Genomic DNA, 26,972 nt, shown 5'->3' on the forward strand with positions numbered 1-26,972 from the left:
AGCCCTTTTCTGAACACTGCATTTAGAAGCAGCCTTTTGTTGGTCAGCTGCACTTGCTCCCCCAAACAGAGGACTATTGAAATAGTACTGAGAGGGTACTTGGACACAGGCTTACTGTGCAAGTATGTGCAAAGAAAATTTAGCATCTGGTAAGGCAGCCCAGGGTAGCTTCCTCTAGAGAAGCCTAATGTTATCAATCTGCCTGCGCATGCTTGTCTACTGTGGTAGACATACAGATCTTTTGTTCAAAGGGCTGCTCTTAGCCTCTATGGAAAATGGTATGGAGGTTCCTTAAACAATTGCACATAGATCTACCATACGACCCAGCCATCCCACTGCTGGGAATATACCCAGAGGAATGGAAATCATCAAGTCGAAGGTATACCTGTTCCCCAATGTTCATCGCAGCACTCTTTACAATAGCCAAGAGTTGGAACCAGCCCAAATGCCCATCATCAGATGAGTGGATACGGAAAATGTGGTACATCTACACAATGGAATACTACTCAGCTATAAAAACGAATGAAATACTGCCATTTGCAACAACATGGATGGACCTCGAGAGAATTATATTAAGTGAAACAAGTCAGGCACAGAAAGAGAAATACCACATGTTCTCACTTATTGGAGGGAGCTAAAAATTAATATATAAATTCACACACACACACACACACATACACACACAAACCGGGGGGGGGGGGGAAGAAGATATAACAACCACAATTATTTGAAGTTGATACAACAAACAAACAGAAAGGACATGGTTGGGGGGGAGAGGGGGAGGGAGAAGGGAGGGAGGTTTTGGTGATGGGGAGCATTAATCAGCTACAATGTATATCGACAAAATAAAATTTAAAAAAAAAAAAAAAAAAAAAAAAAAACAAAGGGCTGCTCTTCATTTTATATACTTGTGTTTAAATGATTTTGCAAATCAGTTCTCCCAAAGACTCTCAAAGTAATCATTGCCATTATCACACTTCTCTTCTTCAAGCAATTAATTGACAATCCCTTTAAACCCTAGGACAAACCCAATTGTATGGGGCACAGTGGGAGTATAAGGCAATTTCTCAGCATTGCAAATGCAAGCAAGAGAACTTCTAGGTAACGTCAAGGACAACTGTCTCAGGAACTCTGTATTTATGCTTAGGCTGTCCTGAATCTGCAAATCACTATCAAACTTCGGGCTTGCCTCCCCTACAGATCACCTCACTCTCTAGCCTAGATCTCAAGGGCTCCCACTACGGGCAGGAATTCCTGTTATGTTTGACTTGCAGGGAAAAATAATCCAAAGAAGGTTTTTCATTTAAAAAAAATTCCTCTAGTTTCTGCTGTTCATTTTTGAACAGGCATTTGGCACCAGCAGCAAACATTAAGTGTCAAGGATCTCGGTCTTTCAGATGTTTCTATGAGTCTCAAAGCTGCTCTTAAAACACTGACAGTCAAGTTTCTAGAAAGGGGGAAAACAAGTTAGATAAAGCCAAAAGAATGACCTTATTCCTTTAAAATCTAGCTCATGGACATGCTTATGCTGAGCAGCTGTGCTGCTGGCAAAGGGAAAATACTGAAATGAAACACTCATGGTAATATCCCTTCCCCCATCAGGCCTGGAGAGCCCCATCCAATTATTGCACAAAAAAGCTTTTTCTTATAAACTTCTGTCACTTCTAATTCAGTCTCCATCTTGATTGGAAAGAAACAGCACTAGTTATGGAATGTACACAGCTCTGCAAATATTCATGAGAAAATACTTTGACACCCACACACTCCCCAGCTCCCCTAGCACATATATGTATCAGGGAAAGGGGATGCACAGAGAAACTGAGACATCTGCAGTTCTCTAACTTAGGCAAACTGCTAGACCTTCTCAAAAGAGGCAGCAAGATTTGAGAAGGCACCAGAGTCCTATCTTGTCTGTTATCCATCGAACCATTAATTGAATAATTAATCCAATAGCCATTAATTGATCATTTAAGATGTGCAGCACTGGGAATACAGGAATAAATAGAGCTGTGTGTGGTATAGGGTGTGACAGCTTGGACTCTGGAGTCACTCAGTCAAGGGTTTGATTACTACTTCCATCACTAGGTTGACTTTAAGCAAACTACTCAACCTACCGCAAAAACTGATATAATCCTAACAGCATCTGCCCCTCTGTGAGTTCTCAAATTCATTCTCACCTTACTTTCTTCTTCATGTTTCCCTTTTTCTTGCTCTTCCAAGGTCTCTCCTCAGTTTCAGTAACTCTTCCATCTTCTTTACTCTTTTCCCAAAGCCTTTATTCACACTCCAAGTTCAGGAGACACAAGAGAAGTGAGGCATAAAACAAGTGGGGGTCATACTCCTTCTCTCTACTCACCCTACTTACTTTCTGAGGCAGTGGATAATAGATCACTTCCTTTTGTAACGGACGGAGGTCCCCAGACAGAAATGCTGCTTCTGTGGCAGCAGTATGTAATCATAGAGAACCTGGTCACATTAGAGAACCCGTTATAAGGCACTCAATACTTCCGCATACTACTAAATGACAGTAGTGCAATTTCCTCATTTCAATTGAGTATGGAGCCAGGAAAAGATTCAGTCCAATGAACAAGATCTTTCCTTGGGATCCTGATAGCAGCACACTGCCTGCCATGCTGGGAACTTTGTTGCTGTTCATGGCCCCTACCATTAGAATAAGCAGGCATTTCCCTGCAACATCAAGATCAATTCTGGACTGGACAAAAAGAAAAAAAAATTCTGTTACTGTTATTTTTGTCTCTCTAGGCCTTCAGCTTTAAAATAAATGTCTTGAATGGTCTCTAGCCATTTCTTCCAATATTAAGTTCTGGAATTCTAAAGTCAAACTATTTAGCTACCACATCTCTAGAATCAAAAATCCTGTACAAATTAATCTTCATGTCATAACTGTATACAATTCTCTGTGATGTAATTGAAATCCTCTATTTTATCCAAATGGAAATGAAGACTGAGTGGTTCTCATGCTACACAAACTGTAAAACTCGTCATGTTCTGTACTCATGGATCGTTATCATCTCCCTATCTTCCTGTCTCCAGAACAACATCGCTTCATTAAATAATCTACACGCAGCAAGCTCATGAAGTGTAGTCATACTACACTACACTAATAGTGGCTTTCCTCTTGGTCCCTGCAGTTCAGGTTTTCCTTTTTTTTTTTCTTTTTTTTTGGTGGCTGGCCAGTACAAGGATCTGAACTTTTAAAATCATTTTTGGGGACATGTGTGATTTCCCTCTGAAGGCTCTCCAAGTTCCTGACATCTTTACACTAAAATCCAGAACTGGAGAAAATATTCACCAAAGAATCTGTAACTCTCTGTCTTTCTGTCTTTCTCTCAGGGCTCTTTAATGGGAGGCAATGATGTACTCTGGTGTTGTTTGGTGTTCAGTGTATCGTGGAGACCAAACAAATATTAAAACAAGAAGCACAATCATATTACTACTATAATTTCAGTCTTAAATTTGGTGGTTGTGGGGAGAAAAATCTCCTGCTCCCTCATATGATTTTATCTGGAAAAGCTACAAGTGTTTTAGGTATTGTGTTTTAGCCAAATAACAAACCATTCTAAAATAAAGATTCCCAGGAGAACAGGAGCAATTGCTTTCCACAAAGGGCTGGGTTGCTTTTTGTTCCTGGATATGCTATTTGTTGACTCAGTCTGCATTTGTTTTGAATAGCCACGTACAGTTCTTGGTGGGTAAAGCTGAGCTAATGCTCCTCATGGAAAGTTTTACAAACACACAATCACCCAAACACAATAAGCTTGAGCAGAGGACTCCTGCTCCAACAGATGTTCCTCACCAGGAGGAAGGAAGGGAAGTTAGTTTAGTTTTCCAAGTGAAGCATGCTGGTCCCAGAATGGATCATAAACTGATTCAGAAAAGATTTTCAAATCTAGTTCAGCTCTTAAGTATAGGCCTTATTTCTCTTGTACTACAATAATGGTAAGCACAAGAAGGACCCAAGCTACAGCATTCATGATCTCATTTATTTACCTCCTAGGTGCCAAACACTGGGCTAGGGACTTTACATAACTATTTCATTTCCTCCATACAATAACTCTTGGAGGTACATATTATTATCTCTATTTTAGAGATGAAGAAACTGGGATACAGAGAGGTTAAGCAACTTGTCCAAAGTAAGCCAGTTAATAAGTGGCTTTGTCTGAATTCAAATACAGGCTTAACTTCAGAAAAGAAGTAGATTGACTTTAACACAGATTCAAGCCAGAAAAAATGCAGGCCAAGTTTGAAGAAAAGCTTTGGCTACAAGTACAAATGTTAACAAAGACTGAAAACACAGCTTAGACCAATAAAAACCTGGTTTAAGAATGGGAAGCTGGTGACACCAGGGTCATGGGTAACAGACAAGACAGGTGGTATGATCCCTACCACTCTCCATTCACTATAGTCTTTTCTCTATTTCCCCTTCCCCAATTTTCCATCTCATCCTTTTCTCATGTCCCTCTTTTTTTTTCTTTTAACACTGTAGCATAGTTTGCATTCAGATGATCCTGTCTTCAAATTCAGGACTCATTTATTATTGTGTGACTCTGGCAAATCATGTAACTTTTCTAAGCCTAAATTTCCTCAACTATAAAAGAGGGATAAAATCCTCTACTCTTTAGGGTGTTGACGAAATTAAATCAGATAATATGTGTAAAGGTCACTAGTAGGCTAAATAGGACTTTTTAACTTTGAGAGTTAATGAGGTATAGTGGAGATGGCACACAATTTAGAGTTGGACAGTCTTAGATTTAAAACCCTGCTCTACAACTTACTGTCTTAGTGAATTGGGACAAGTCTTGGAACATTTCTGTGCATCAGTTTTCTCATCTATAAAATGGAATAAATACTATAGACTTAAAAGAAATTAAATGAAATAATAAGCATTTACAATTGTATCTGGTCATCAATAGGCATTTAACAAATAAAGCTGCCTCTCAGTAGAATCTGGAGTAGCTGACTTGTTCTCTAGTGGCCCATAGTTGTCACCTGATCTACTTACTCAGGTATGTCACCACTAAGGAACAGGAAGTGCCAAAGCACTAAAGAATTCTAACCTTGAACCTGTCTTTTGAGGCTATAACATAAAAAGAGGGAAGTATAATGATACAATGAAATGAAAAGACCACCATAAGGAAAGAATGGGTACAGTACTGTTTGGGCAATTGCCCATATAACCCCATATATGTTATGTGGCTGTATCTGAAACATGAGTCCTAGCTTAGTGGGCACTGTCTGGAGACATTTTTGATTGTCACAGTTGGGGGATTGCTGATGGAATCTAGTGGGTAGAAGCCAGGAATGCTGCTAAATATTCTACTATGCACAGGACAGACTCCCACAACAAAGAATTATCTTGTCAAAACGTCAATAGTGTGGAGGTCAAGAAGCTCTGGCCTGGATGACTCCTAAATTCCCTTCAAGCTCTAACATACTGAGAGACTATGAGGAGGCAGCACGAACAATGAACAGGCAACATTCTTGTCAACATCTATCTATGAATGGCTTCTTATGATGCTGTTCAAAATGCCCCTAAAGCCAGATATTTAGATATTCTCTCAATATCCACTGAGGGAAACTTGAATCTTTCCCTCAAATATTTGGATATCTGAAATCAGTGCTACACTTCTGAGGGAAATGGCAGTCCACCATCACACAAGAAGAGGGATGAAAGAGGCACTGTCTTCCAGAGACTTGGTCCCTCACCCTCTACAGTTAGAATCAGTGCCTCCAAAGCCACGCAATTCCTTTTGGGTGAGCAGATGATTTAAATAAGTCTAAATGAAGGTCAGAAGATGTGATACACATAACGGAAGAGATGAATCTCAAACACATCACGCTAAGTGACAGAAGTCAGACTCAAATGGCTAAATACTGTATGATTCAATTTATACGACATTCTGGAACAGACAAAACTGTAAGGGCAGAAAACAGATCAGTAGTTGCCAAGGGCTGGGGGTAAGGGAGACAGTTAGACTACAAAGGGGTATTACGGAATTTTGGGGATGATGGACTGTTTTATATATTGATTCACTACACACCTATATGTATTTGTCAAAACTCATAGTGCTGTACACTATATACCAAAAAGGTGAATTTTACTGTATCTAAGTTATACTTCATTAAGACTGACCCCTGCCTCCCAAATGTGATCACAAATGCTGTGGAGAGAATGAACTGTGGAGAGAATAACATCTAAATTACTTCCTACCTCAACTTCTAAGATTTTGATATTCTGCCTCTCTTACCCCTGGGGCCCTCAGAGCCATAGTGACGAGAGATAAGTCTGAACTCTAATTTCTGTGTTAAAGCAATGAGGCCCTCTGACTGAATCATGTGGATATGAGTCCTGCCACCATTCTGGGACCCCTGGCCCTACTCCAGCCTATGACAAAGGTTCCCTTCCTTCTGTCTTCTATCCTGACTCCTCTTGGATGAGGGACTGATGAGGGACTCACGCAATTAATAAACATGCCAGAATAACCTCGAGAGACATTGGTTTTATCTAGGTACACAGGCTTCCTGTCTGGATCCCATTTGATCTTTCCATTAAATTTCAAACCAGGGCTGGCCAGTTGGCTCAGATGGTTAGAGTGCAGACTTGTAACACCAAGCTCATCGGTTCAGAACACCATACTAGCCAGCCACACAAAAAAAAAAAATTCAAATCCAAATCAGAAAGCAGAAGAACCATATTTATGAATTCCCCTCCTCTATGGCCTTTCAGACTTCCACTAGATTATTTTTATACAATTAAGCCACATAAATGTAAATCATGAGCCTCACACCAAACATATCCAAGCTCACTGATACTAAAATACGTAATGGCAGTTTTAACACATACATACTCCCCCCCCCCCCAGATTATTGATTTATCAAATGTTATACAAAATAGTTAATTCTTCTTCTGTACAGAATAGCCATAGGTGTTCCATGGCCAGGGAAGTCTGAAACAGCTATCAGAATGCTCATACTTTCTGCTAATCGAAAGACCGTTGTCTTTTTTTGCCACAAATACAGTCACAGCTGTGGACTGCTATAGGAGTACCATCCACTTATGGAAAGTCAGTTCCTTTCCTGGCTCTTCTTAGAGGATTTCAATGGGACAGTTACAGATACCAGTAACCAGATACCTCATACACACTTGAATACTGGGATAAAAATAAAGGGCCACAAGGGTTCGGACCCTTACCGTCAAGCCACCAAAAAAGGAAAAAAAAAAAAAAAATCAAGGGCCACAACACATGCCTGGACCTGCCAGTGTCCTCATATTCCAAGGGACAGAGAAGATTTGACAAGGGACAGGTAATGTCCACATTGTCCTTTTCTGCTGAGCATTTATAGCAAACACATCAGAACTAACCAGGGTGGGGTGCTCATAATATATAGAAGGGGCCCAAAGAGACAAATATCACAGTGGTCTAGGGTCTTGTTTCCACATGTTCTCATCAGAAGGGAAAAACAGGACAATTACATTTCCATGGTTTAGAACTATCCAATCTTCAGAAGTGTAGATCAGCAGAAAATCAGTACTGTCTCCTCTGAGTTACTGTTCCTTTGGCACAATTAGAAAAAGTCTCACAAAAGACTAAAATACTTAGTAGAAAACATAGCTTGGCTTTTTAATCAAAGGTATATAAACTGATAGGCAATGGCTGTCCAGGTTCTCCCCCAAATATTCCCATTCCATTGGTATTTCCTAAGGACAGATTCCTGTAATGTTTTCTTTCATATGTAAGTATGATGGTACCAAAACATGAAAGGCCAAATAAACGGTTTTTCTAATTTTAGGGATGGACTTTCACAGAGTATTCTGATGGCTGCTGGAGTGAGGGCTATTGTCTGTGGTCATAGAAGTAAATGAGGCAAGGCTTCCTGGCTATCATGAGGACTGAATGTATAGCCAAAAATTTTTGCTAACTATGCATCTGACAAGGGATTAATATGCATAATATACAAGGAACTCAAGCAATTATACAGTAAAACAACAAATAACCCAATCAAAAAATGGGCAAAGGAACTGAATAGACATTTTTGAAAGGAAGACATACAAATGGCCAATAGGAACTTGAAAAATGCTCAACATGACTAGTTATCAGGGAAATGCAAATTAAAACCACACTGAGATATCATCTCACCCCAGTTAGACTGGCTATAATCAAAAAGAATGAGAATAACAAATGTTGGCAAGGATGCAGAGAGAAGGGAATGCTCCTACACTGTTGGTGGGACTGTAAATTAGTACAACCACTATGGAAAACAGTATGGAGGTTTCTCAAACAACTACAGATAGATCCTCCATATGATCCAGCAATCCCACTTCAGGGTATATACCCAAAGGAACGCAAATCATCATGTCGAAGGGATACCTGCACTCCAATGTTCATCACAGCTCTGTTCACAATAGCCAAGATATGGAACCAACCTAAATGTCCATCCATGGATGATTGGATAAGAAAACTGTCGCATATATACACCATGGAATACTACTCTGCCATAAAAAAGAATGAAATTTTCCCATTGGCAAAAACATGGATGAGCTTGGAGAAACTTACGCTGAGTGAAATAAGCAAAGCACAGAGGGAAAAATACTGTATGTACTCTCTCATAAGTGGGAGCAAAGAGATAAAGAAGAAAGAAAGACCACAGTGGTGCATTGGACTTGCAGAGGGAGAAAACATAGCTAGGGATACAAAGTGGAGTGGGGAAAGGGGGATGGGGAGGGAAGTCGGGGATAACTGGGTGAGGGACACGGGGTATAATCACAATTTGTGGTAATGGACATGCTGTCAGTATGGATCTGGCCATCACATCTTAGGCACAAGTAGTGACAATTTGCTTTGTACCCCATGAATATTCATAACCAACAAAAACAAAACAAAACATTTAAAAGAAAACCAAGACAATGCTGCTGCTTCACAGAAGCAGAGAAGGCCTGCAGACCCACTGGGCAGACCTCCTGCTGCCTCAGAAACTTGAGAGCGAGTGAGCCAAGGAGAACTACAAAACACAGAAAGAGTGACCAACAGCCTCAGCAGATCAACAGAATCTTTCCCCTACATATCCTGCAGGCTGATAAACTAGCTGTCTAGCCCTTTCACACTCTGCCTAGGAACAAAAATTCAAGCCTAAGACTCAAAGAAGATACTAGCCTCTAGGACTCCTGGTCCCCTCTGCTGCATAGAATACACCACCAAGTTTGAGGTGAGCCCACTCACCTATTACAGGAGTAGAACACTACCTGAACTAACTTATAGCTACCTGAATCATGCTGAGACCCAAGCCTAAATGGACACTTCCCAATTTCCATGCCCTGAGCAAGCAGTCTTTTCCTACCTCCTTTGTTCTTTCTGGAACTGATGCCTCCCACTACCACTTCTCAGACCAAAACATCATTAGTTTTTGACCAAAATATCATATATAAAGAATAGCCAGAAAAAAAAAAAAGAAAACAAGTAGAAAAAAAACAAGAGAGAGAGAGAGAAAAAAAAGCCAGGTCCCAGATTCCATGTTAATTTCTCAACAATTGTCCAGTTATGGAGAACTGAGGAGATACACAATGAGATGATTACTGCATTTGAAATGAATTTCTTTGTTAATGCTACCATGGAAATGAAATAGGTTTCTTTTATTAATGCTACCATGAAAATGATTAGTTGAAAAGGCCAATGGTTTCTCGATGAATTAGAGTTTTTTCCTTTGAAAAAATGTCTGCTGTATTGAAATTTTCTTAAAGTTTAAAGTACCAATTTAGAGTACAGTCATGCACCACATAATGACATTGCGGTCAACCACAGAAAGCATATCTGATGGTGGATGGAGCAATAAGCTACATATAGCCTAGGTGTGTAGTAGGCTGTACTATCTAGGTTTAAGTAAGAACACTCTATGTTAGCATAATGAAATCACCTAACGATACAGTTTTCAGTATGTATCCCTGTCATTAAGTTACACATGGCTGTACTTCCAATCTGTGCAATTGTGCCTTAATAACCTTGAAAAGTATCTTTATAATATTTTAAATAATAATAAAAAAGAACTGAGGAGAGTGAAAGAGAAATGACATATGGCATTACCACATCCTGAGATGCATACTGGGGATCCTCCGGGTTGACTGACCAATAGCAGTAATCAAAGCCGAATGCCACAACCTTCTCCTGGGAGTCCCCAAAGCCATCTGGTCGATTGCCCACCTAAAACCAAACATAGGATACTGTGTCTTCTCTAGCATAATATCAGAATCTGGCCAGAGGCACTTGATTACCCTCTACTATAGCTGGAGAGACCTGGACTGGTCATGAGAATGTTTATGATATCTACCTAAAAAAATTTTAAAAAGGTAACCATCTCTCCATCTCCTTAGATATAAATAAAGCCCCAGAGAACTAAATGTGTCTATCATACTATCATATATCTACCTACATATAAACCAACTATATGACACATAAGACAACTTGGGAGAGGAAGCCTCTCCCTCTCTGGGCTTCTTCTCATCACTATAATTTCTTCATTAAATATTTCTGCAGAGGATAATAGTGGTACATTAGTAGTTCAGCCCCTAAGCCTGACAGACTCCATCAACTTGAGGCTTTCACTGAGGTCCCTGGAGTGTCCATCCCCAGTGAATGAGAAACCACATTGGACAGAAGAGCCAGAGCAATCCAACTGCCCAAGGTAAATGAGGGTAAAGCCAGGTCTTGGAACTACACTGATCTCCAGGTACTAGGGAAAATGGCACTATTCACAGAAATGCCTTGTCTTACTATTTAAAACTCAGACTCTGCGCAGGGAAAGACAACCCTAGCAATAGCCATCATGATCTGCACAAGAATGAGGCTGTCAAAGTGACCGAGAGATTCTTAGTGGATAACTGACTTCAAGGAAATAAGCAGCCAGAGAGGTATATAGGGGCAGATTAAAGTTTTATCTTGGCTGAGATTTATTCTTAAGAACTAAAAATATGAGATCTCAGAACAAAGCAGCTGAATTCAGTGATTAGGCAACAGAGATATGAATAAGAGACAGCCAAGAATAAAAAGTCCTTTGTCCCCAGGGAGCTGCTGTTGAAAGTTGGGCAGGTCTCATTCTTTTAGCAGAGCTACTGACAAAAGAAAATGATCACATCATAGGAGTAATATAGGAGTGGGCATGGCTGCAAAGCCTAGGGTCCAGATAACCCTCACTCTTGCCGGTCAGCTTCCTCAGCTTTCAGGAATACCAAGTACCACCTGCAAGCTGACTATAGCAGTAGTCACATGGCCAGATGACCCTAAGTCCTAGAAAGGAAGAACCCCTTTCATCTTCTGCTCGCCTGGTAAGTGGAGGAACAAAATGAAGGAAATTAGCCTTAGAAGTGGGTAAGGGGTGGGGGAGGAAGTTCCCTATGTCTGTCCAATTGTGATCCAATGTTCAGTCAGATCTTTGAAAGAGAATTTGTAACAAGACTCAGGCTAGTGACCAACTCCCTTCTGGGATCTGAAGGCTGTTACTTGGACCTCACTATGGTCAAATGAATCCTGTATACTAAGGTACATAATAAAATCCCTAATAATGCCTCTAGATGAAGTGCTATCAATTGAGTGGCTTGAGACAAAGTCTAACTAGTGGTCAGGTGAGTTATATAGACATAGGAATTGCCCCTGCCATGATTTAAGCTAACCATGGCTCCCATAACAAAGTAGCTACCGACCAGTTTCCAAAACAGCTGCACCATATTTGATAGAACATAGGCTGCAGCAGCCCATCCCCTGCACTTCTTCCTGGTTTATTTTTTATTTGCTTTATGATTGGTCCAAGCTCTTCCAACAATTCTCCTTATAGGTCCTTCTTTCTCCCACTCTAAACACACACACACACCTTCACCCCAGAAGCCCCTGTAATACTATTAGCTCCTCAGTAGAAAGAAAATGAAAAACAATTTCAGACTTACCTTTAAATTCCTGATTTTTGCCACTCTGCCATCAACTTCCACAATAATTCTTCCCCCTTCTTTGGTCTCCCTAGAAACAAGACCCAAACCCATATAAGAAATACTGCCTTTTTTTTTTTAAATCAAAAAAAGAGAAGCTGAAACCAGCACTAGTGAGACAAAATGTTTCCCTACTGCTATACATATAAGTGGAATGTCTGTCTCCACAAGTAGCTATAAGCATTATATCAAGCAGTCCCCTAACCAGCATGCTTCCCTGCATTGTTAGAATTTGGCTCTGGAATGGCTAATAGTCACTACTTACTGAGCACCCTCTATGTGCGAGGCATTGTTTTAGGTGTGCTATACAATGTACTTCATTTTATGCTATCCTAACACAGCCTCCTGACTTAGCTTCCTAACATATCTTCACTTTTAAAGATGGAGAACTAAAGCTGAGAGAAATTTTGTAACTTGTCTAAGGTCACATAGATAGTAGTGGCAGAGCTGTGATTTAAACCTAGATTTGTCTGACCACAAAGCCTGGGCTCTTAATTATACCTTAGAAATTAGGCTTGGAAATCCTAGAGAGTATCCTTGGCGCAGCATATAACATGGCATCCTGTTTCATTTTCTCTGGAATTTTGAGCATGGATATTGATGAAAAAGGTATTGGAGTCCTCTCTGTTGAGATCCTGAGAACATATTTCTCAAATCCTTTCCTTTCATCTTGTTAAATCAGAATGAGAGCCAAGACCTATGTTGCAGTTACATAGTAACACTGCTAACAACTAATCAATGTCTACATTCACTTTATTGAGCTTAACTCAGGTTACCCACATATCTGAAAGCCTGTCCTCTTTCATAACAGAAAGAGCTTCAGCCAAAGTGCTCAAGGTCAAAATGTTAATAGATGAGAATTAAATTCATTAGCACCTTCTCCACTGTGAAGAAAGTTATTAAATTACTCCCAGCACGAGATTCGAAAGTTGAAAAAAAACCTTCAGTCTAATTTTTACCACTCCTCAAGCTCCTCAGGATGTGACCTAGAGGACTGGGGGGAATGGGTGCCATGGTGAGACAAGGGTCTTTAGATTTAAGATTATTTTTTAAAAACTGTCAGTGAGTCTGGTATAAAGCCCTGTATAGAAAATTTCCCTTTCTCAGGCAATGACATTTCTGTTACTTAAATTTCCTCAAGGCCCTGATACACTTTCTGCCCATTTCATACTAGAAAGTACTCAAGGCAGCAGAGATATTCTTAATCCCCCAGGATCATAATCTGCCTATCAGAAGCTAAAACTCACACCTTCCCCCCCCCCCAAAGTCCTCAGCTCTCCTAAAGAAAAATTTTCATCTTTGGTTTCAACATTTTACAAGATAACATCTTTTTTTCTTTTGTGCATCTTAACCTCATTTTTATTATCCCTCTACCCACTATAAAAGTAATACAGAGATTATAGTAAATTTGGACAATAAGGAAAATAAGAAACAAAATCATGCAATAGATTTTTCAAATCTATTATCTAAGTTTTTTTTAGTTTGCCCTTTTGTGAGGATTCATCTGGGACTTTCTGGCATAAAGCAGCAAAAAAATAAGTATCCTGAATTTGACCTCTTTGCAGAAAGATGTGACAACACAAAAGGGTGAGACGCTGCTCCTCCACTACCTAGACCACTGCCATTGGTAACCTAGTGGTTTCAAAATATTATAGAACAAAATGAGAGCTAAATTAAAGCTGAACAGAAAGAAAGGGCACCCACCTCAATTAGACAGCTGGCCTCAAAAAGCTCAATGCAAGCCTACTGAGGAGGATCCTTAAATAAGGCAGAGTAGCTGCTACCTCTCCTTGCCTCTGGGAAACACCAGCATGCCTTCATTACTTAGAGGTAAAGGTTTTGAACAAGGGTAAAACCATAGGCTGCCTATGTCAGAATTATGGGGAATGGGCTAGTTAATTCAAATTTGTTTTGGGGACCCAGGAATGATAACAAACTGTAGTATAACAAGCTCCCCAGGTGGATTTTATGTATACAATAGTTTGAGAACCACTGTCCTAGAGAGGAACATAACCAAGCTGTTACCACTTTAGGTATCTACTCCTTTGTAAAACTTGAAAAAAATATATAGCTAAGAACAGGGGCCTGAGGAATAAAAATACCTGTTAAAAATCATACAGCTAAGGGCCAGCCCGTGGCTCACTCGGGAGAGTGTGGTGCTGATAACACCAAGGCCACGGGTTCGGATCCTATATAGGGATGGCTGGTTAGCTCACTGGCTGAGCGTGGTGCTGACAACACCAAGTCAAGGGTTAAGATCCCCTTACCTGTCATCTTTAAAAAAAAAAAAAAAAAAACATACAGCTAACACTTTATTGTACATAAAATGAGCCAGGAGTTGATAACACCAAGGTCAAAGGTTCTTATCGCTGTATTGGCCAGCTGCCAATAAATAAATAAATAAATAAATAAATAAATAAAATAAAATGAGCCAGGCACCGTTCTAAGTATTATTCAATGTATTATTTTATTTAATCTCCCATTGAAGTTGTTATCCCTATTTTACAGATTTAAAAAGAAAACGACGACAACAACGAAGAAGAAGACGAAGAACAGGAAGCTATACAGTGTGTCAAAAGTACCTTTTGACAGGGCAGTGGGGAGTGTTACAGAGCCTACAGTACGAGCAGAACACATATTCTCTCAATGGTGAATGATTTTGGATAGACAAGGTGCAGCTTCTCATTATGAGATGGAATTTCAGATTACGGAAACTGTGAGGCAGAGGGAGAGGACATCAAAACAATTCCCTATATTATCATTTTATTGAGGGTCAGTTCTAGTCCTACAGAACAAATGGGCATTTGAGAAAGAAATGCAGCTTCTCTGTAATCTCAGGAAGGAGGAGTGTGGTCTGGTAAATCAAATCTTGGCTCTACCTACTTTTAGATCTTAAGACCATTTTCTCATCTGGAAAAACAAAAAATGGAAGCTTGGGCCAGATGATCTTGTACTTCTTCCCAAGTACAACACTGGATCCAATGAGTCTTTTAACTGAATGTGTGCCAATAACTTATTTGAAAATTGGAACAAACCACATAATCAGCAGATTCCCCCCATTCAGATGAGCCTCGGCAAAGATGGTAGAAGTTAACACACCCTGGAGTATAGCTGCCACCTCTGCAAGATTCTGTGAGAAGATGGGAGTGGTCTGGACTTCCTAGCTAGAGTCACACTGAGTTTATCCATATCTACTTCTGAATCTGTGCTCCTGAATCTTCAGCCTGCTATAATCTGCTTGCACCTGGATAACTGCAGTCTTGGCATTCTACCACTTGCTACTCAAGGCTCTTAACTTGAGTTAAAAGTAAATGAGCTTTTGTGCTCTTCTTTTCTCTTCACGTTTGTTTGATAAGATATGTTATTCTCTACTGTGGCTGCAAATAACCCAATTTCAACATCATTTTCTTAATGTAATCCATGCTATTATAAATTCCTAGTACCTAAGGAACTGGAATTACTGTTAGGAATGGTCAATGTTGTTATCTTGAGAACCCTAAAAGAACAGTTTTGCAAAAAGAGGCTCTACTCCCCCCTCCCCCCCAAAAAAAGGAAAAAAAAGAGGCTCTACCAATCTACCAGAGGCTATCCCAGGGCAGCATCAGCAACTATGAAACCCCCAACCCTGAGGCACCACATCCAGTTATACAGAAGCCAGATGTCATAAGCCATTACCAATTAAACACAGCAGTTCAGGCACCTGCTGCTTTCCTTCCTTCTTCATTGTACCTCTTTTAACTTTTTCCTATTCTCTTTTCTCTTTTTCTTTCTTTCCCCAATCTCATTGCTCTCCTCACTACCCTGTCAATACAAGGCTTTTCAAAGCCACCTATATGAGGACAAACATAATCCCCACTAGTAGCAAATTTTGTTATGGGAGACAATGCCTTTCTTGACCCTTCTGCCCAATTATCAAGTCATCTTATGCCCCGGAAAATTTTAATTTCTCAAATAATTCTACTACGTGCCTCTGGTCCCAAACCACCTCTACCAGCTTTATCTCTATCATTCACCTCCCTCCACACCAACTCCCCCTCCCCAACCAAAAGTTATCTCTATTGCCTAATAGCCTAAGCCCTTTTCTCTCGATGTTCTTACTACACAGAAGGCTTTTTACATTTTTTCCAACTGCCAGCAAACTCTAACAGATCATTAAAAACAGTTCATACACCAACGCTTCCCTGACTTTCCAAAAGTATGACTTAAAAAAGTGAAAAAGAGAAGAAATTATGTGCTGGACACTGGATGCCTCAACTGCAGGATCAGTTCACCCACGAGAAAATGGGCACAAGGCCGTTGATGGAAGGGGTTAGAATAACTTCCCCTACTTTACAGTTCTGCCCTTGACTAAGACAGCTGTGGAGTGTAGGATAAAGCCACCATCTGTCTGGGCCTCAATTTCCCCTCAGGCCCTTACAATCTGCCTTTCTCCACATCTTCGCTGAGAAACTCATGTGCACTCAGGAACACACACCATTCTTTCTTAGTCCTCACGGTACTCCAGAGCCACCAAGAGAGGAGAATGCCCATCCTCTCCAAGCCTTTCTCGACGTGCACAGCGAGAAAGGCCCAATCCCATGCAAAGGCTTGAGACACGGTCCCTCGAAACTCCTCTGGCAGGACGGCAGGGACACGCACTCAGGGCAGCCCTCCCCCGAGGCCATCAGGGAGCCGCTATCCCCCAAGGCACGACGCGAAAGCTCGATCCCAGGCCCTGTGCAGCGGGACCCTCATGGTTTCTAGACGCTGAACCTCAGCGTCACTTTGCGTCTGATCTCTCCGCGCCAGAATCTGAGGGGGAGGCTGAAACTTCGCGCTCCTCTCAGCTCCTTTGACACCTCAGGGGCCCTCTCCCGCCCATACTCACCTCTTGCTGAGCGGCCGGACCCTCACGGCCACCCGCACGTTCGCCATCCCTTGGCCACAACCAAAGCCTGGCAGGTCAATCCAGGGGCGGCATCCTGGGACTCAGCGCCAAGCCCAACCCAAGCCCAGCTTCAGCCCCAGCCCAGCCAGGCGCCGCCCACCCCACGCGCCTCCGGGGACGCCCTCGCCCAAGCTCTCGCCGCAGCCCCAGAGGGGCGGGGCCTGACGAGCCTCGGCCAATCCTAAGCCTGGCGGGCAGGAGGACGCACGGCCCCGCCCCCTCGCTCCTCCCCGCACACCGCCCGGGTCGCTCGCGAGCGGGGCGGTGTCTGCCGAGCCTTGGCCAATCCTGAGCCGGTGGGCGCGAGGACGCCACGCCACGTCTGTTCTTCCTGGGCATTGCATGCAGGGGGATAACTTTTGTTCTCTGGGTTGGTGTTTTACAGAGTCAAGTAAGTTGTTACGTTTCGGTTAACGTCCGAAAGCTTAGAAAGTAATTTGCTAAATATTTTTGTGGCTCCGACGGTCTGAGCTGTCGATTATGTGGTTAAATTTTAGGGGTGAGCTGGCCGGTTAACTCAGTTGATTAGAGCGTGGCCTTATAACGACAAGGTCAAGGGTTCGGATTCCCGCAATACTGGCCGCCGCCAAATAAGTAAATTTTAGGGGCAAAAATGAAATGGGCAACACCGATGTTTTTGCAGTTCCTAGCAAGGAGCACTTGGAATGTGAAGAGGAATTTTCTCTTTTGTGCTGGAACCTTACGTCAACCTCGGCAGTGTTTGTGGTAGCAGGGGGAATGCTGTCTGTTCAGAATTGGTTTAAATTCGTACAAGAACCTAACAAGAGTCAAGCACTGATCTAAGGCGCTGAGGATACAGTGGCGAACAAAAAAAAGTCTCTGCCTTTGTAAAAGTAGAATCTACTGGGAAGGGAAAGGAGACAAATGCATGAATAGGTAACATGTCAAGTGGTGCTGGATACAATGGTAAAAAAGGGTAGGGAGATATAGTAATGGTCTCTGTGCATGTAAGGGGAAAGGTGCTATTTTATGTAGGATCTTCAGGAAACGCCTCACTGCTGAGGTGACATTTGAATAGATTTGAAGAAAGGGAGGAGCCCATGAAGGTACTCAATTATTTAACAAATATTTCCTAAGTAAGCACGTATTATGACAGGCATTGTTCTAAACATCAGTGACATAGTGAAGGAAACAGGCAGAACCTTTGAACTTATGGAGCTGAATGAGAGACTAATGATAAGTAAAACAATTTAACTAAAATGTATAATGGATTAGCTAACAAGAAAAAAATAAACTAGGAAGGGGACAGGTGAGTAGGAGGTGATGAAATTTTGGATAATTTTAGACCAGGTAAAGCCTCACTGAGAATGTAACAATTGAGAAAAATAAGTATGTAAAAGAAGAGCCATGCTATTTATCTGCAAGAAACGCAGGGAACAGGCCAATACAAAGGCCCTGAGCTTGGAGACAACCTGAAAAGTTAGAATAGCAAGAAAGCTAGTGGAAGTAAAGTGGAGTGACAGAGGGGAGGGGATGAGGCAATGGTAAAGTCTTTGGATTTTATTCTAAGTGAGTTGGGAAACCATTAGAAATGGTTTTTTGTTTGTTTTTATCATGACTCCATTTATTCAGGTGAAGTACAATAAACTGCCTCTGTTCCAGAATATTTCCAATGCTCATGTGTTACACAGCTATTTTTTTTTTCTTTTTGGCAGCTGGCCAGCATGGGGATCCAAACCCTTAACTTTGGTGTTACAAGGTGGTGGTCTAACCAACTGAGCTAACTGGCCAGCCCACACAGCTCATTTCAGAGGTAGCCTGAGTGGACTAAGATCAAAGGTCCATGCAGACAGCATTCTGTTATACTCTGATTTCCCCTCATTAAGTGGGAAATCAAGTGATTTCATTCACTTTTTTACATATAGTCACTCAAGGTCTTGGAAAGTTTTGAGAAGAGTAAATGGTTTTTTGTTTTGTTTTTTGTTTATGTTTTTTTGGCAGCTGGCTGGTATAGGGATCCAAATCCAAGATCTTGGTTTTAAAAGGCTGTGCTGTAACCAACTGAACTAACTAGTCAGCACTGATTCATATTTTTAAAGGATTACTCTGGCTGCTGTTTTAAAACTAGGAGGACAAGTAAGGAGGGATGGAAGCCCAGAGAGACCAGTCAGGAAGATATTTTAGTACTCCAGTGGTAGTAATAGAAGCAATGAGGTCTCAGATATGCCTTTATTATGTGTGTCAGGCATATTCCAAAGCAGTTTACCGATCCAGTCTACTTTTTCTCATGTATTTGAAAGTACCATTCCCTAGAATAAGTTACTGGGACAGCTGGTTTACAACTCAGACTTGTTTAGAACCCTGGTCTCCTGGATGGCTTCTCTACCCACTGTGCTTTGCACTGAAAAGAATCACTGTATTGACATATTTCTGCCTTCAGGTTAAAAAACTTGGCATAACAGTTTTCTGGATTTTCGAAATTATTGTACTCATAAATATTTCAGTATGTGTCTTTTTAAGATTTTTAAATTCCTGTTTTAATTTAACCACAGTACCATTATCACACTCAACTTTGTCTTATAAGTTTTCTTTTTTTAAAAAAACAGCCTCTATGTTTGAATCAACATCCAAAATAAAGTTTGGTTGGTGTGCCTTTTAATTTTTTATTCTATAGCTTTCTTGTCTCCTCCCTCCCACCCACGTGGCATTTATTCATTAAAGAAACTAAGCCATTTTCCTGTAAATTGCCAACAGACTAGATTTTGCACATTAATCCCTGTGGTGATATTTAAATGTTGTTCTGTCCTCTGTATTTCCTGTAAATGATAGTTCGATCCAAAGACTTCATTAAATCAATATGCACCTGTCTTTTTGTGCTATTTACAACTGCCAATGGTCATCATCTGACTCATTAGGCCATCATTTCATTAGGGTTTGCAAAGTGGTGACACTCTAGTGTTATCCCTCTTTATGAGCTAAAATACTTATATAAAGAGCAACTTCTCAATAATTTGAACTGTGAGGTACAGTTCACACAGCAAAGGGAAGACAAATGCCTGATTCTTTCCCTTTATTTACCAGTTTTCAAAATAAGTTGGTTTCCTAGCACTCTACAAAGACAGCTAAGATTTTTTTTAGTACAATTATAAATTCACAGATTTAAGCATATTTGATTTGCTTCAGCCCATTATAGTTACAACTTCTATTGATAGTAAAAAGTCCAAGTTTGGTCAGTGGGAGCCTCACTGCCTTTTTCTTTTTTTTTGGCACCTGGCTGGTAAGGGGATCCAAACCCTTGGCCTTGGTGTTATAACACTGCCCTCTAACCAACTAATCTTTTTTTTTTTTTTTTTTAAAAGATGACTGGTAAGGGGATCTTAACCCTTGACTTGGTGTTGTCAGCACCACGCTCAGCCAGTGAGCGAACCGGCCATCCGTATATGGGATCCGAACCCGGGGCCTTGGTGTTATCAGCACCGCACTCTCCCGAGTGAGCCACAGGCCGGCCCTAACCAACTAATCTAACTGCCCAGCACCTCATTGACTTTTAACTCAGCCCCAGTAGTCTTTGATAGCTTCCTTTATTTCTCATGTGACAAGATGTTCCAAGTACACCTTGGACATTTCCTACCCAACTATGAAATCAGCCATTTCTTCAAGGAGTTCTAGTTCCTATTAGTAGGAAACACTATTTAGAGGCCATGATCTAGGTGCTCAATGCTATTGGGTTTGATTTGATCTTAGGACTTTCTTCCAGCTGAAAACTTTAAATTCAGGACCACAGAGTTTTTACTTAGCCTAAATCTGACGTCTATATATACCGTTTTCCATGTTGCTCTAATTATTACAATAAAATTACTCATATACTTTATCTCACAGTATACTCACACTATCAACACTATCATCAATAACAAGAGTACTGATAACAATGTTTTTTTTTTCAGTTGTTTTGTCCTTAGAGAATATCCCACTAGGAATATTCAAATTTACTGAAATTTAAAGTCACTTGAAATAACTACTTCAACTTATTATACCACAAACTTGGTATACAGACATTTGTTTCATTTTGCTTTGAATTTTAGGGATACTTTAATTTTGTTTTATAATTATGTAATATATTTTTACATGGTTCCAAAGTCAAATTTACAAAACAAGATCTATTCAGAGAAGTCCAGCTTCTACCCTATTCCTCCCACACTGTTGCCTCTCCCCCATAGGTAACCATGCTTTTTCAGTTTTTTTTTTTTTTTTTTTTAATTTGTCGATATACATTGTGGCTGATTATTGCTCCCCATCACCAAAACCTCCCTCCCTTCTCCCTCCCCCCCTCCCCCCCAACAATGTCCTTTCTGTTTGCTTGTCATATCAACTTCAAATAATTGTGGTTGTTATATCTTCTTCCCCCCCCCCCGGTTTGTGTGTGTGTGTGTGTGTGTGTGTGTGTGTGTGTGTGTGTGTGAATTTATATATTAATTTTTAGCTCCCACCAATAAGTGAGAACATGTGGTATTTCTCTTTCTGTGCCTGACTTGTTTCACTTAATATAATTCTCTCAAGGTCCATCCATGTTGTTGCAAATGGCAGTGTTTCATTCGTTTTTATAGCTGAGTAGTATTCCATTGTGTAGATGTACCACATTTTCCGTATCCACTCATCTGATGATGGACATTTGGGCTGGTTCCAACTCTTGGCTATTGTAAAGAGTGCTGCGATGAACATTGGGGAACAGGTAGACCTTCGACTTGATGATTTCCATTCCTCTGGGTATATTCCCAACAGTGGGATAGCTGGGTCGTATGGTAGATCTATCTGCAATTGTTTGAGGAACCACCATACCATTTTCCATAGAGGCTGCACCATTTTGCAGTCCCACCAACAATGTATGAGAGGTCCTTTTTCTCCGCAACCTCGCCAGCATTTATCGTTCAGAGTCTTTTGGATTTTAGCCATCCTAACTGGGGTTAGATGGTATCTCAATGGGGTTTTGATTTGCATTTCCCGGATGCTGAGTGATGTTGAGCATTTTTTCATATGTCTGTTGGCCATTTGTATATCTTCCTTAGAGAAATGCCTACTTAGCTCTTCTGCCCATTTTTTAATTGGGTTGCTTGTTTTCTTCTTGTAAAGTTGAGTTCCTTATATATTCTGGATATTAATCCTTTGTCAGATGTATATTTTGCAAATATTTTCTCCCACTCTGTTGGTTGTCTTTTAACTCTGTTAATTGTTTCTTTTGCTGTGCAGAAGCTTTTTAGTTTGATATAATCACATTTGTTTATTTTTCCTTTGGTTGCCTGTGCTTTTGGGGTCGTATTCATGAAGTCTGTGTCCAGTCCTATTTCCTAAAGTGTTTCTCCTATGTTTTCTTTAAGAAGTTTTATTGTTTCAGGGTGTATATTTAAATCCTTAATCCATTTTGAGTTGATTTTAGTATATGGTGAGAGGTATGGATCTAGTTTCATTCTCCTGCATATGGATATCCAGTTATCCCAGCACCATTTGCTGAAGAGGCAGTCCCTTCCCCAGTGAATAGGCTTGGTGCCTTTGTCAAAGATCAGATGGAAGTACGTGTGTGGGTTGATTTCTGGGTTCTCTATTCTATTCCATTGGTCAGTGTGTCTGTTTTTATGCCAGTACCATACTGTTTTGGTTATTATAGCTTTGTAGTATAGCTTAAAGTCAGGTAGTGTTATGCCTCCAGCTTTATTTTTTTTGCTCAGCATTGCTTTGGCTATGCGTGGTCTTTTATTGTTCCATATAAATGTCTGGATAGTTTTTTCCATTTCTGAGAAAAATGTCTTTGGAATTTTGATGGGGATTGCATTGAATTTGTATATCACTTTGGGTAGTATGGACATTTTCACTATGTTGATTCTTCCAATCCAAGAGCATGGGATATCTTTCCATCTTCTTGTATCCTCTCTAATTTCTCTCAGCAGTGGTTTGTAGTTCTCATTATAGAGATTTTTCACCTCCTTGGTTAACTCAATTCCTAAGTATTTTATTTTTTTGGTGGCTATTGTAAATGGGCAGGCTTTCTTGATTTCTCGTTCTGCATGTTCACTATTGGAGAAAAGAAATGCTACTGATTTTTGTGTGTTGATTTTGTATCCTGCTACTGTGCTGAAATCATTTATCAATTTCAACAGATTTTTTGTGGAGGTTTTAGGCTGTTCGATATATAGGATCAAGTCATCTGCAAACAGGGACAGTTTGACTTCATCTTTTCCAATCTGGATGCCCTTTATTTCCTTCTCTTCTCTGATTGCTCTGGCTAGTACTTCCAACACTACGTTGAATAGGAGTGGTGAGAGTGGTCATCCTTGTCTAGTTCCTGTTCTTAAAGGAAAAGCTTTAAGCTTTTCCCCATTCAGGATGATATTTGCAGTGGGTTTGGCATATATGGCTTTAATTATGTTGAGATACTTTCCCTCTATACCTAACTTATAGAGGGTCTTTGTCATGAATGAGTGCTGAACTTTATCAAATGCTTTTTCAGCATCTATAGAGATGATCATATGGTCCTTGTGTTTGACTTTATTGATATGGTGTATCACATTTATTGATTTGCGTATGTTGAACCAACCTTGCATCCCTGGGATGAATCGCACTTGATCATGGTGAATAATTTTACGTATGTGTTGCTGTATTCTGTTTGCTAGTATTTTATTGAGGATTTTTGCATCTATATTCATCAAGGATATCGGCCTGTAGTTTTCTTTTTTGGTTACATCTTTACCTGGTTTTGGTATCAGGATGATGTTTGCTTCATAGAATGAGTTTGGGAGATTTGCGTCCGTTTCAATCTTTTGGAATAGTTTGTAAAGAATCGGTGTCAATTCCTCTTTGAATGTTTGGTAAAATTCTGCTGTGAATCCATCTGGTCCTGGGCTTTTCTTTGTTGGGTGCCTTCTGATAACAGCTTCAATCTCCTTTATTGTTATTGGTCTGTTCAAATTTTCTACGTCTTCATGGTTCAGTTTTGGGAGCTTGTGTGTGTCCAGAAATTTATCCATTTCCTCCAGATTTTCAAATTTGTTGGCGTATAATTGTTTATAGTAGTCTCAAATGATTCCTTGTATTTCAGATGAATCAGTTGTAATATTGCCTTTTTCATTTCTAATTTTTGTTATTTGAGTCTTCTCTCTTCTTTTTTTTGTTAGCCATGCTAATGGTTTGTCAATTTTATTTATCTTTTCAAAAAACCAACTTTTTGATTTGTTGATCTTTTGAATAGTTTTTTGGTTTTCAATTCCATTCAGTTCTGCTCTGATCTTAATGATTTCTTTCCGTCTGCTAACTTTAGGTTTGAATTGTTCTTGTTTTTCTAGTTCCTTAAGGTGAAGTGTTAGGTTGTTCACTTGCCATCTTTCCATTCTTCTGAAGTGAGCGTTTAATGCAATAAATTTCCCCCTCAATACTGCTTTTGCAGTATCCCACAGGTTTTGGTATGATGTATCATTGTTTTCATTAGTTTCAATAAATTTTTTGATTTCCTGCTCGATTTCTTCTTGGACCCATATGTCATTAAATAGAATGCTGTTGAATTTCCATGTGTTTGTATAGTTTCCAGAGTTTCGTTTATTATTTCTAGTTTTAATCCATTGTGGTCTGAGAAGATACATGGGATAATTCCAATTTTTTTGAATTTATTGAGACTTGATTTGTGACCTAATATGTGATCTATCCTGGAGAATGATCCATGTGCTGATGAGAAAAATGAATATTCTGAGGTTGTTGGGTGGAATGTTCTGTAGATATCTGCCAATTCCAATTGGTCTAGAGTTTTGTTTAGATCTTGTGTTTCTCTACTGATTCTTTGCCTAGATGATCTGTCTAATATTGACAGTGGGGTGTTCAGGTCCCCTGCTATTATGGTATTAGTGTCTATTTCCTTCTTTAGGTCTAATAGAGTTTGTTTTATAAATCTGGCTGCTCCAACATTGGGTGTGTACATATTTATGATTGTTATGTCTTCTTGATGGATCAGTCCTTTTATCATTAATAGTGTCCCTCATTGTCTCTTTTTATGGTTTTTAGTTTAAAGTCTATTTTGTCAGATATAAGAATAGCTACTCCAGCTCGTTTTTCTTTTCTGTTTGCATGGTAAATCTTTTTCCATCCTTTCACTCTTAGTCTCTGTGAATCTTTATGCGTGAGGAGGGTCTCTTGTAGGCAGCATATAGTTGGGTCCTCCTTTTTGATCCAGTCAGCCAATCTGTGTCTTTTAATTGGGGAATTTAAGCCTTTTACATTAAGAGTTGTTATTGAAAGGTGTTGATTTATTCCTAGCATTTTATTGGTTGTTTGGTTGTCTTAGGTGTCTTTTGTTCCTTGCTTTCTGATTTACTGTTTGGTTTCTGTGTTTGTTGGTTCCTTAGGTTGTAGATAGCGTTTTTGTTTGCTTGTTTTCTCTTCATGAATGCCATTTTTATTATACTAGTGGGTATTGATTTTTCTTGGGTTTTTATGGCAGTGGTAGTTGTTTTTCAGGAACCAAACCCAGTACTCCCTTGAGGATTTCTTGTAAGGGTGGTTGTGTGGTAGTGAACTCCCGCAGTTTTTGTTTGTCTGAGAAATATACTATTTGCCCTTCATTTCGGAAGGATAGCCTTGCAGGGTAGAGTATTCTTGGCTGGCAATCTTTGTCTTTTAGTATTCTGAAAATATCATCCCATTCCTTTCTAGCTTTTAGGGTTTGTGATGAAAAGTCTGATGTTAGCCTGATTGGGGCTCCCTTATAGGTGATTTGATGCTTCTCTCTTGCAGCTTTTAAGATTCTCTTTTTGTCTCTGAGTTTTGCCAATTTGACTATGACATGTCTTGGAGAAGGCCTTTTTGGATTGAATACGTTTGGAGATCATTGAGCTTCCTGGATCTGAAGATCTGTGACTTTTCCTATACCTGGGAAGTTTTCTGCCACTATTTTGTTGAATATGTTTTCAATGGAATCTCCATTTTCCTCCCCTTCTGGAATACCCATGACTCGGATATTTGAGCGCTTAAGGTTGTCTGATATCTCTCTCAGATTTTCTTCAATGTCCTTGATTCTTTTTTCTTTCTTTTTGTCTACTTGTTTTATTTCAAACAGCCCATCTTCAAGTTCAGAGGTTCTCTCTTCAACTTCGACAAACCTGCTGGTTAAACTCTCCGTTGTGTTTTTTATTTCGCTGAATAACTTCTTCAGTTCAGCAAGTTCTGCTACATTTTTTTTCAGGACATTGATTTCCTTGTATATTTCCTCTTTCAGATCCTGTATGCTTTTCCTCATTTCATCATGATGTCTAGCTGAGTTTTCTTGTATCTCATTCAGTTTCCTTAGAATTATCACTCGAAATTCCTTGTCAGTCATTTCAAGGGCTTCTTGTTCTATAGGATCTAGAGTTTGAGATTTATTAACTTTTGTTGGTGTACTTTCTTGATTTTTTGTATTTCTGGTATCTTTTTTTTGATGTTTATTCATTGTGGCAGGGGGTTTCACAGTCCACCGGTTTGAGACTAATGACTAACTAAGATGTTGGTGTGGTTGCCAATTTCGTATGGCTCCCTCCGTGACTGCTCAGTTGGCCTCTAGTGCCTTGTGTGTGTGGTTGCCTCAGGTCTTGGGCTTCTCCGGGGAGCCACCTTTCTGGTCAGCTTGGACTCTGCTGGGCTGGTGGATCACGTACCACAGGGTGTGTGATCTCTGTTGAGCTTTCACTTCCTGTGCAGGACTTCTCCCTGTTCCGTGTGCTCTGGCCCAGGCTGTTGGATCGTGCAGTGGCGACCCCACCAGGTGTGTGGTTTCTGTCGAGTCTCCGCCTCCCTGGCCGCACGTCTCCACACTCTGTGCGCACTTTGCTGGGCTGGGGCGTGTCTTCTGCACCCCTCGTCTATCAGCTGGGCCTTCAAGACCCTGCTCGGCACCGCCTCGCCCAGGAAGTCTACCAGGTTTCTGCTAGGCACAGACGACCGGTAGCTCTGGGTGCCTTTGCAGCACTGTGTAGATCTTTCTCGGGTCTTGTTCACCTTTGTATTCCCCCGGCATAGGCCGAATCTAGCGCCCACCTGCAGCCTGCTCTCCGGCAGGTTCAAGCGGACCTGGGAACTCTCCTA

The 26,972-nt window shown here is 40.4% G+C and overlaps 1 protein-coding gene across 1 annotated transcript in view; it reads right to left on the reverse strand.

Annotated features, from left to right (window-relative positions):
• STARD9 (StAR related lipid transfer domain containing 9) overlaps positions 1–16,903 on the reverse strand; it is a 139,352-nt gene extending 122,449 nt beyond the window's left edge. The window contains exons 1-3 of the mRNA XM_063090064.1: positions 16,857–16,903; positions 11,951–12,020; positions 10,098–10,214 (exon numbers count right to left, since the gene is read on the reverse strand). Coding sequence (XP_062946134.1) covers positions 10,098–10,214; positions 11,951–12,020; positions 16,857–16,903 — 234 coding nt within the window. The remainder of the gene's footprint in view (positions 1–10,097; positions 10,215–11,950; positions 12,021–16,856) is intronic.
• Between the last annotated feature and the right edge of the window lie 10,069 nt (positions 16,904–26,972).

Source organism: Cynocephalus volans, chromosome 3 (assembly GCF_027409185.1).
Source record: "Cynocephalus volans isolate mCynVol1 chromosome 3, mCynVol1.pri, whole genome shotgun sequence".
NCBI classification, from domain to species: domain Eukaryota; kingdom Metazoa; phylum Chordata; class Mammalia; order Dermoptera; family Cynocephalidae; genus Cynocephalus; species Cynocephalus volans.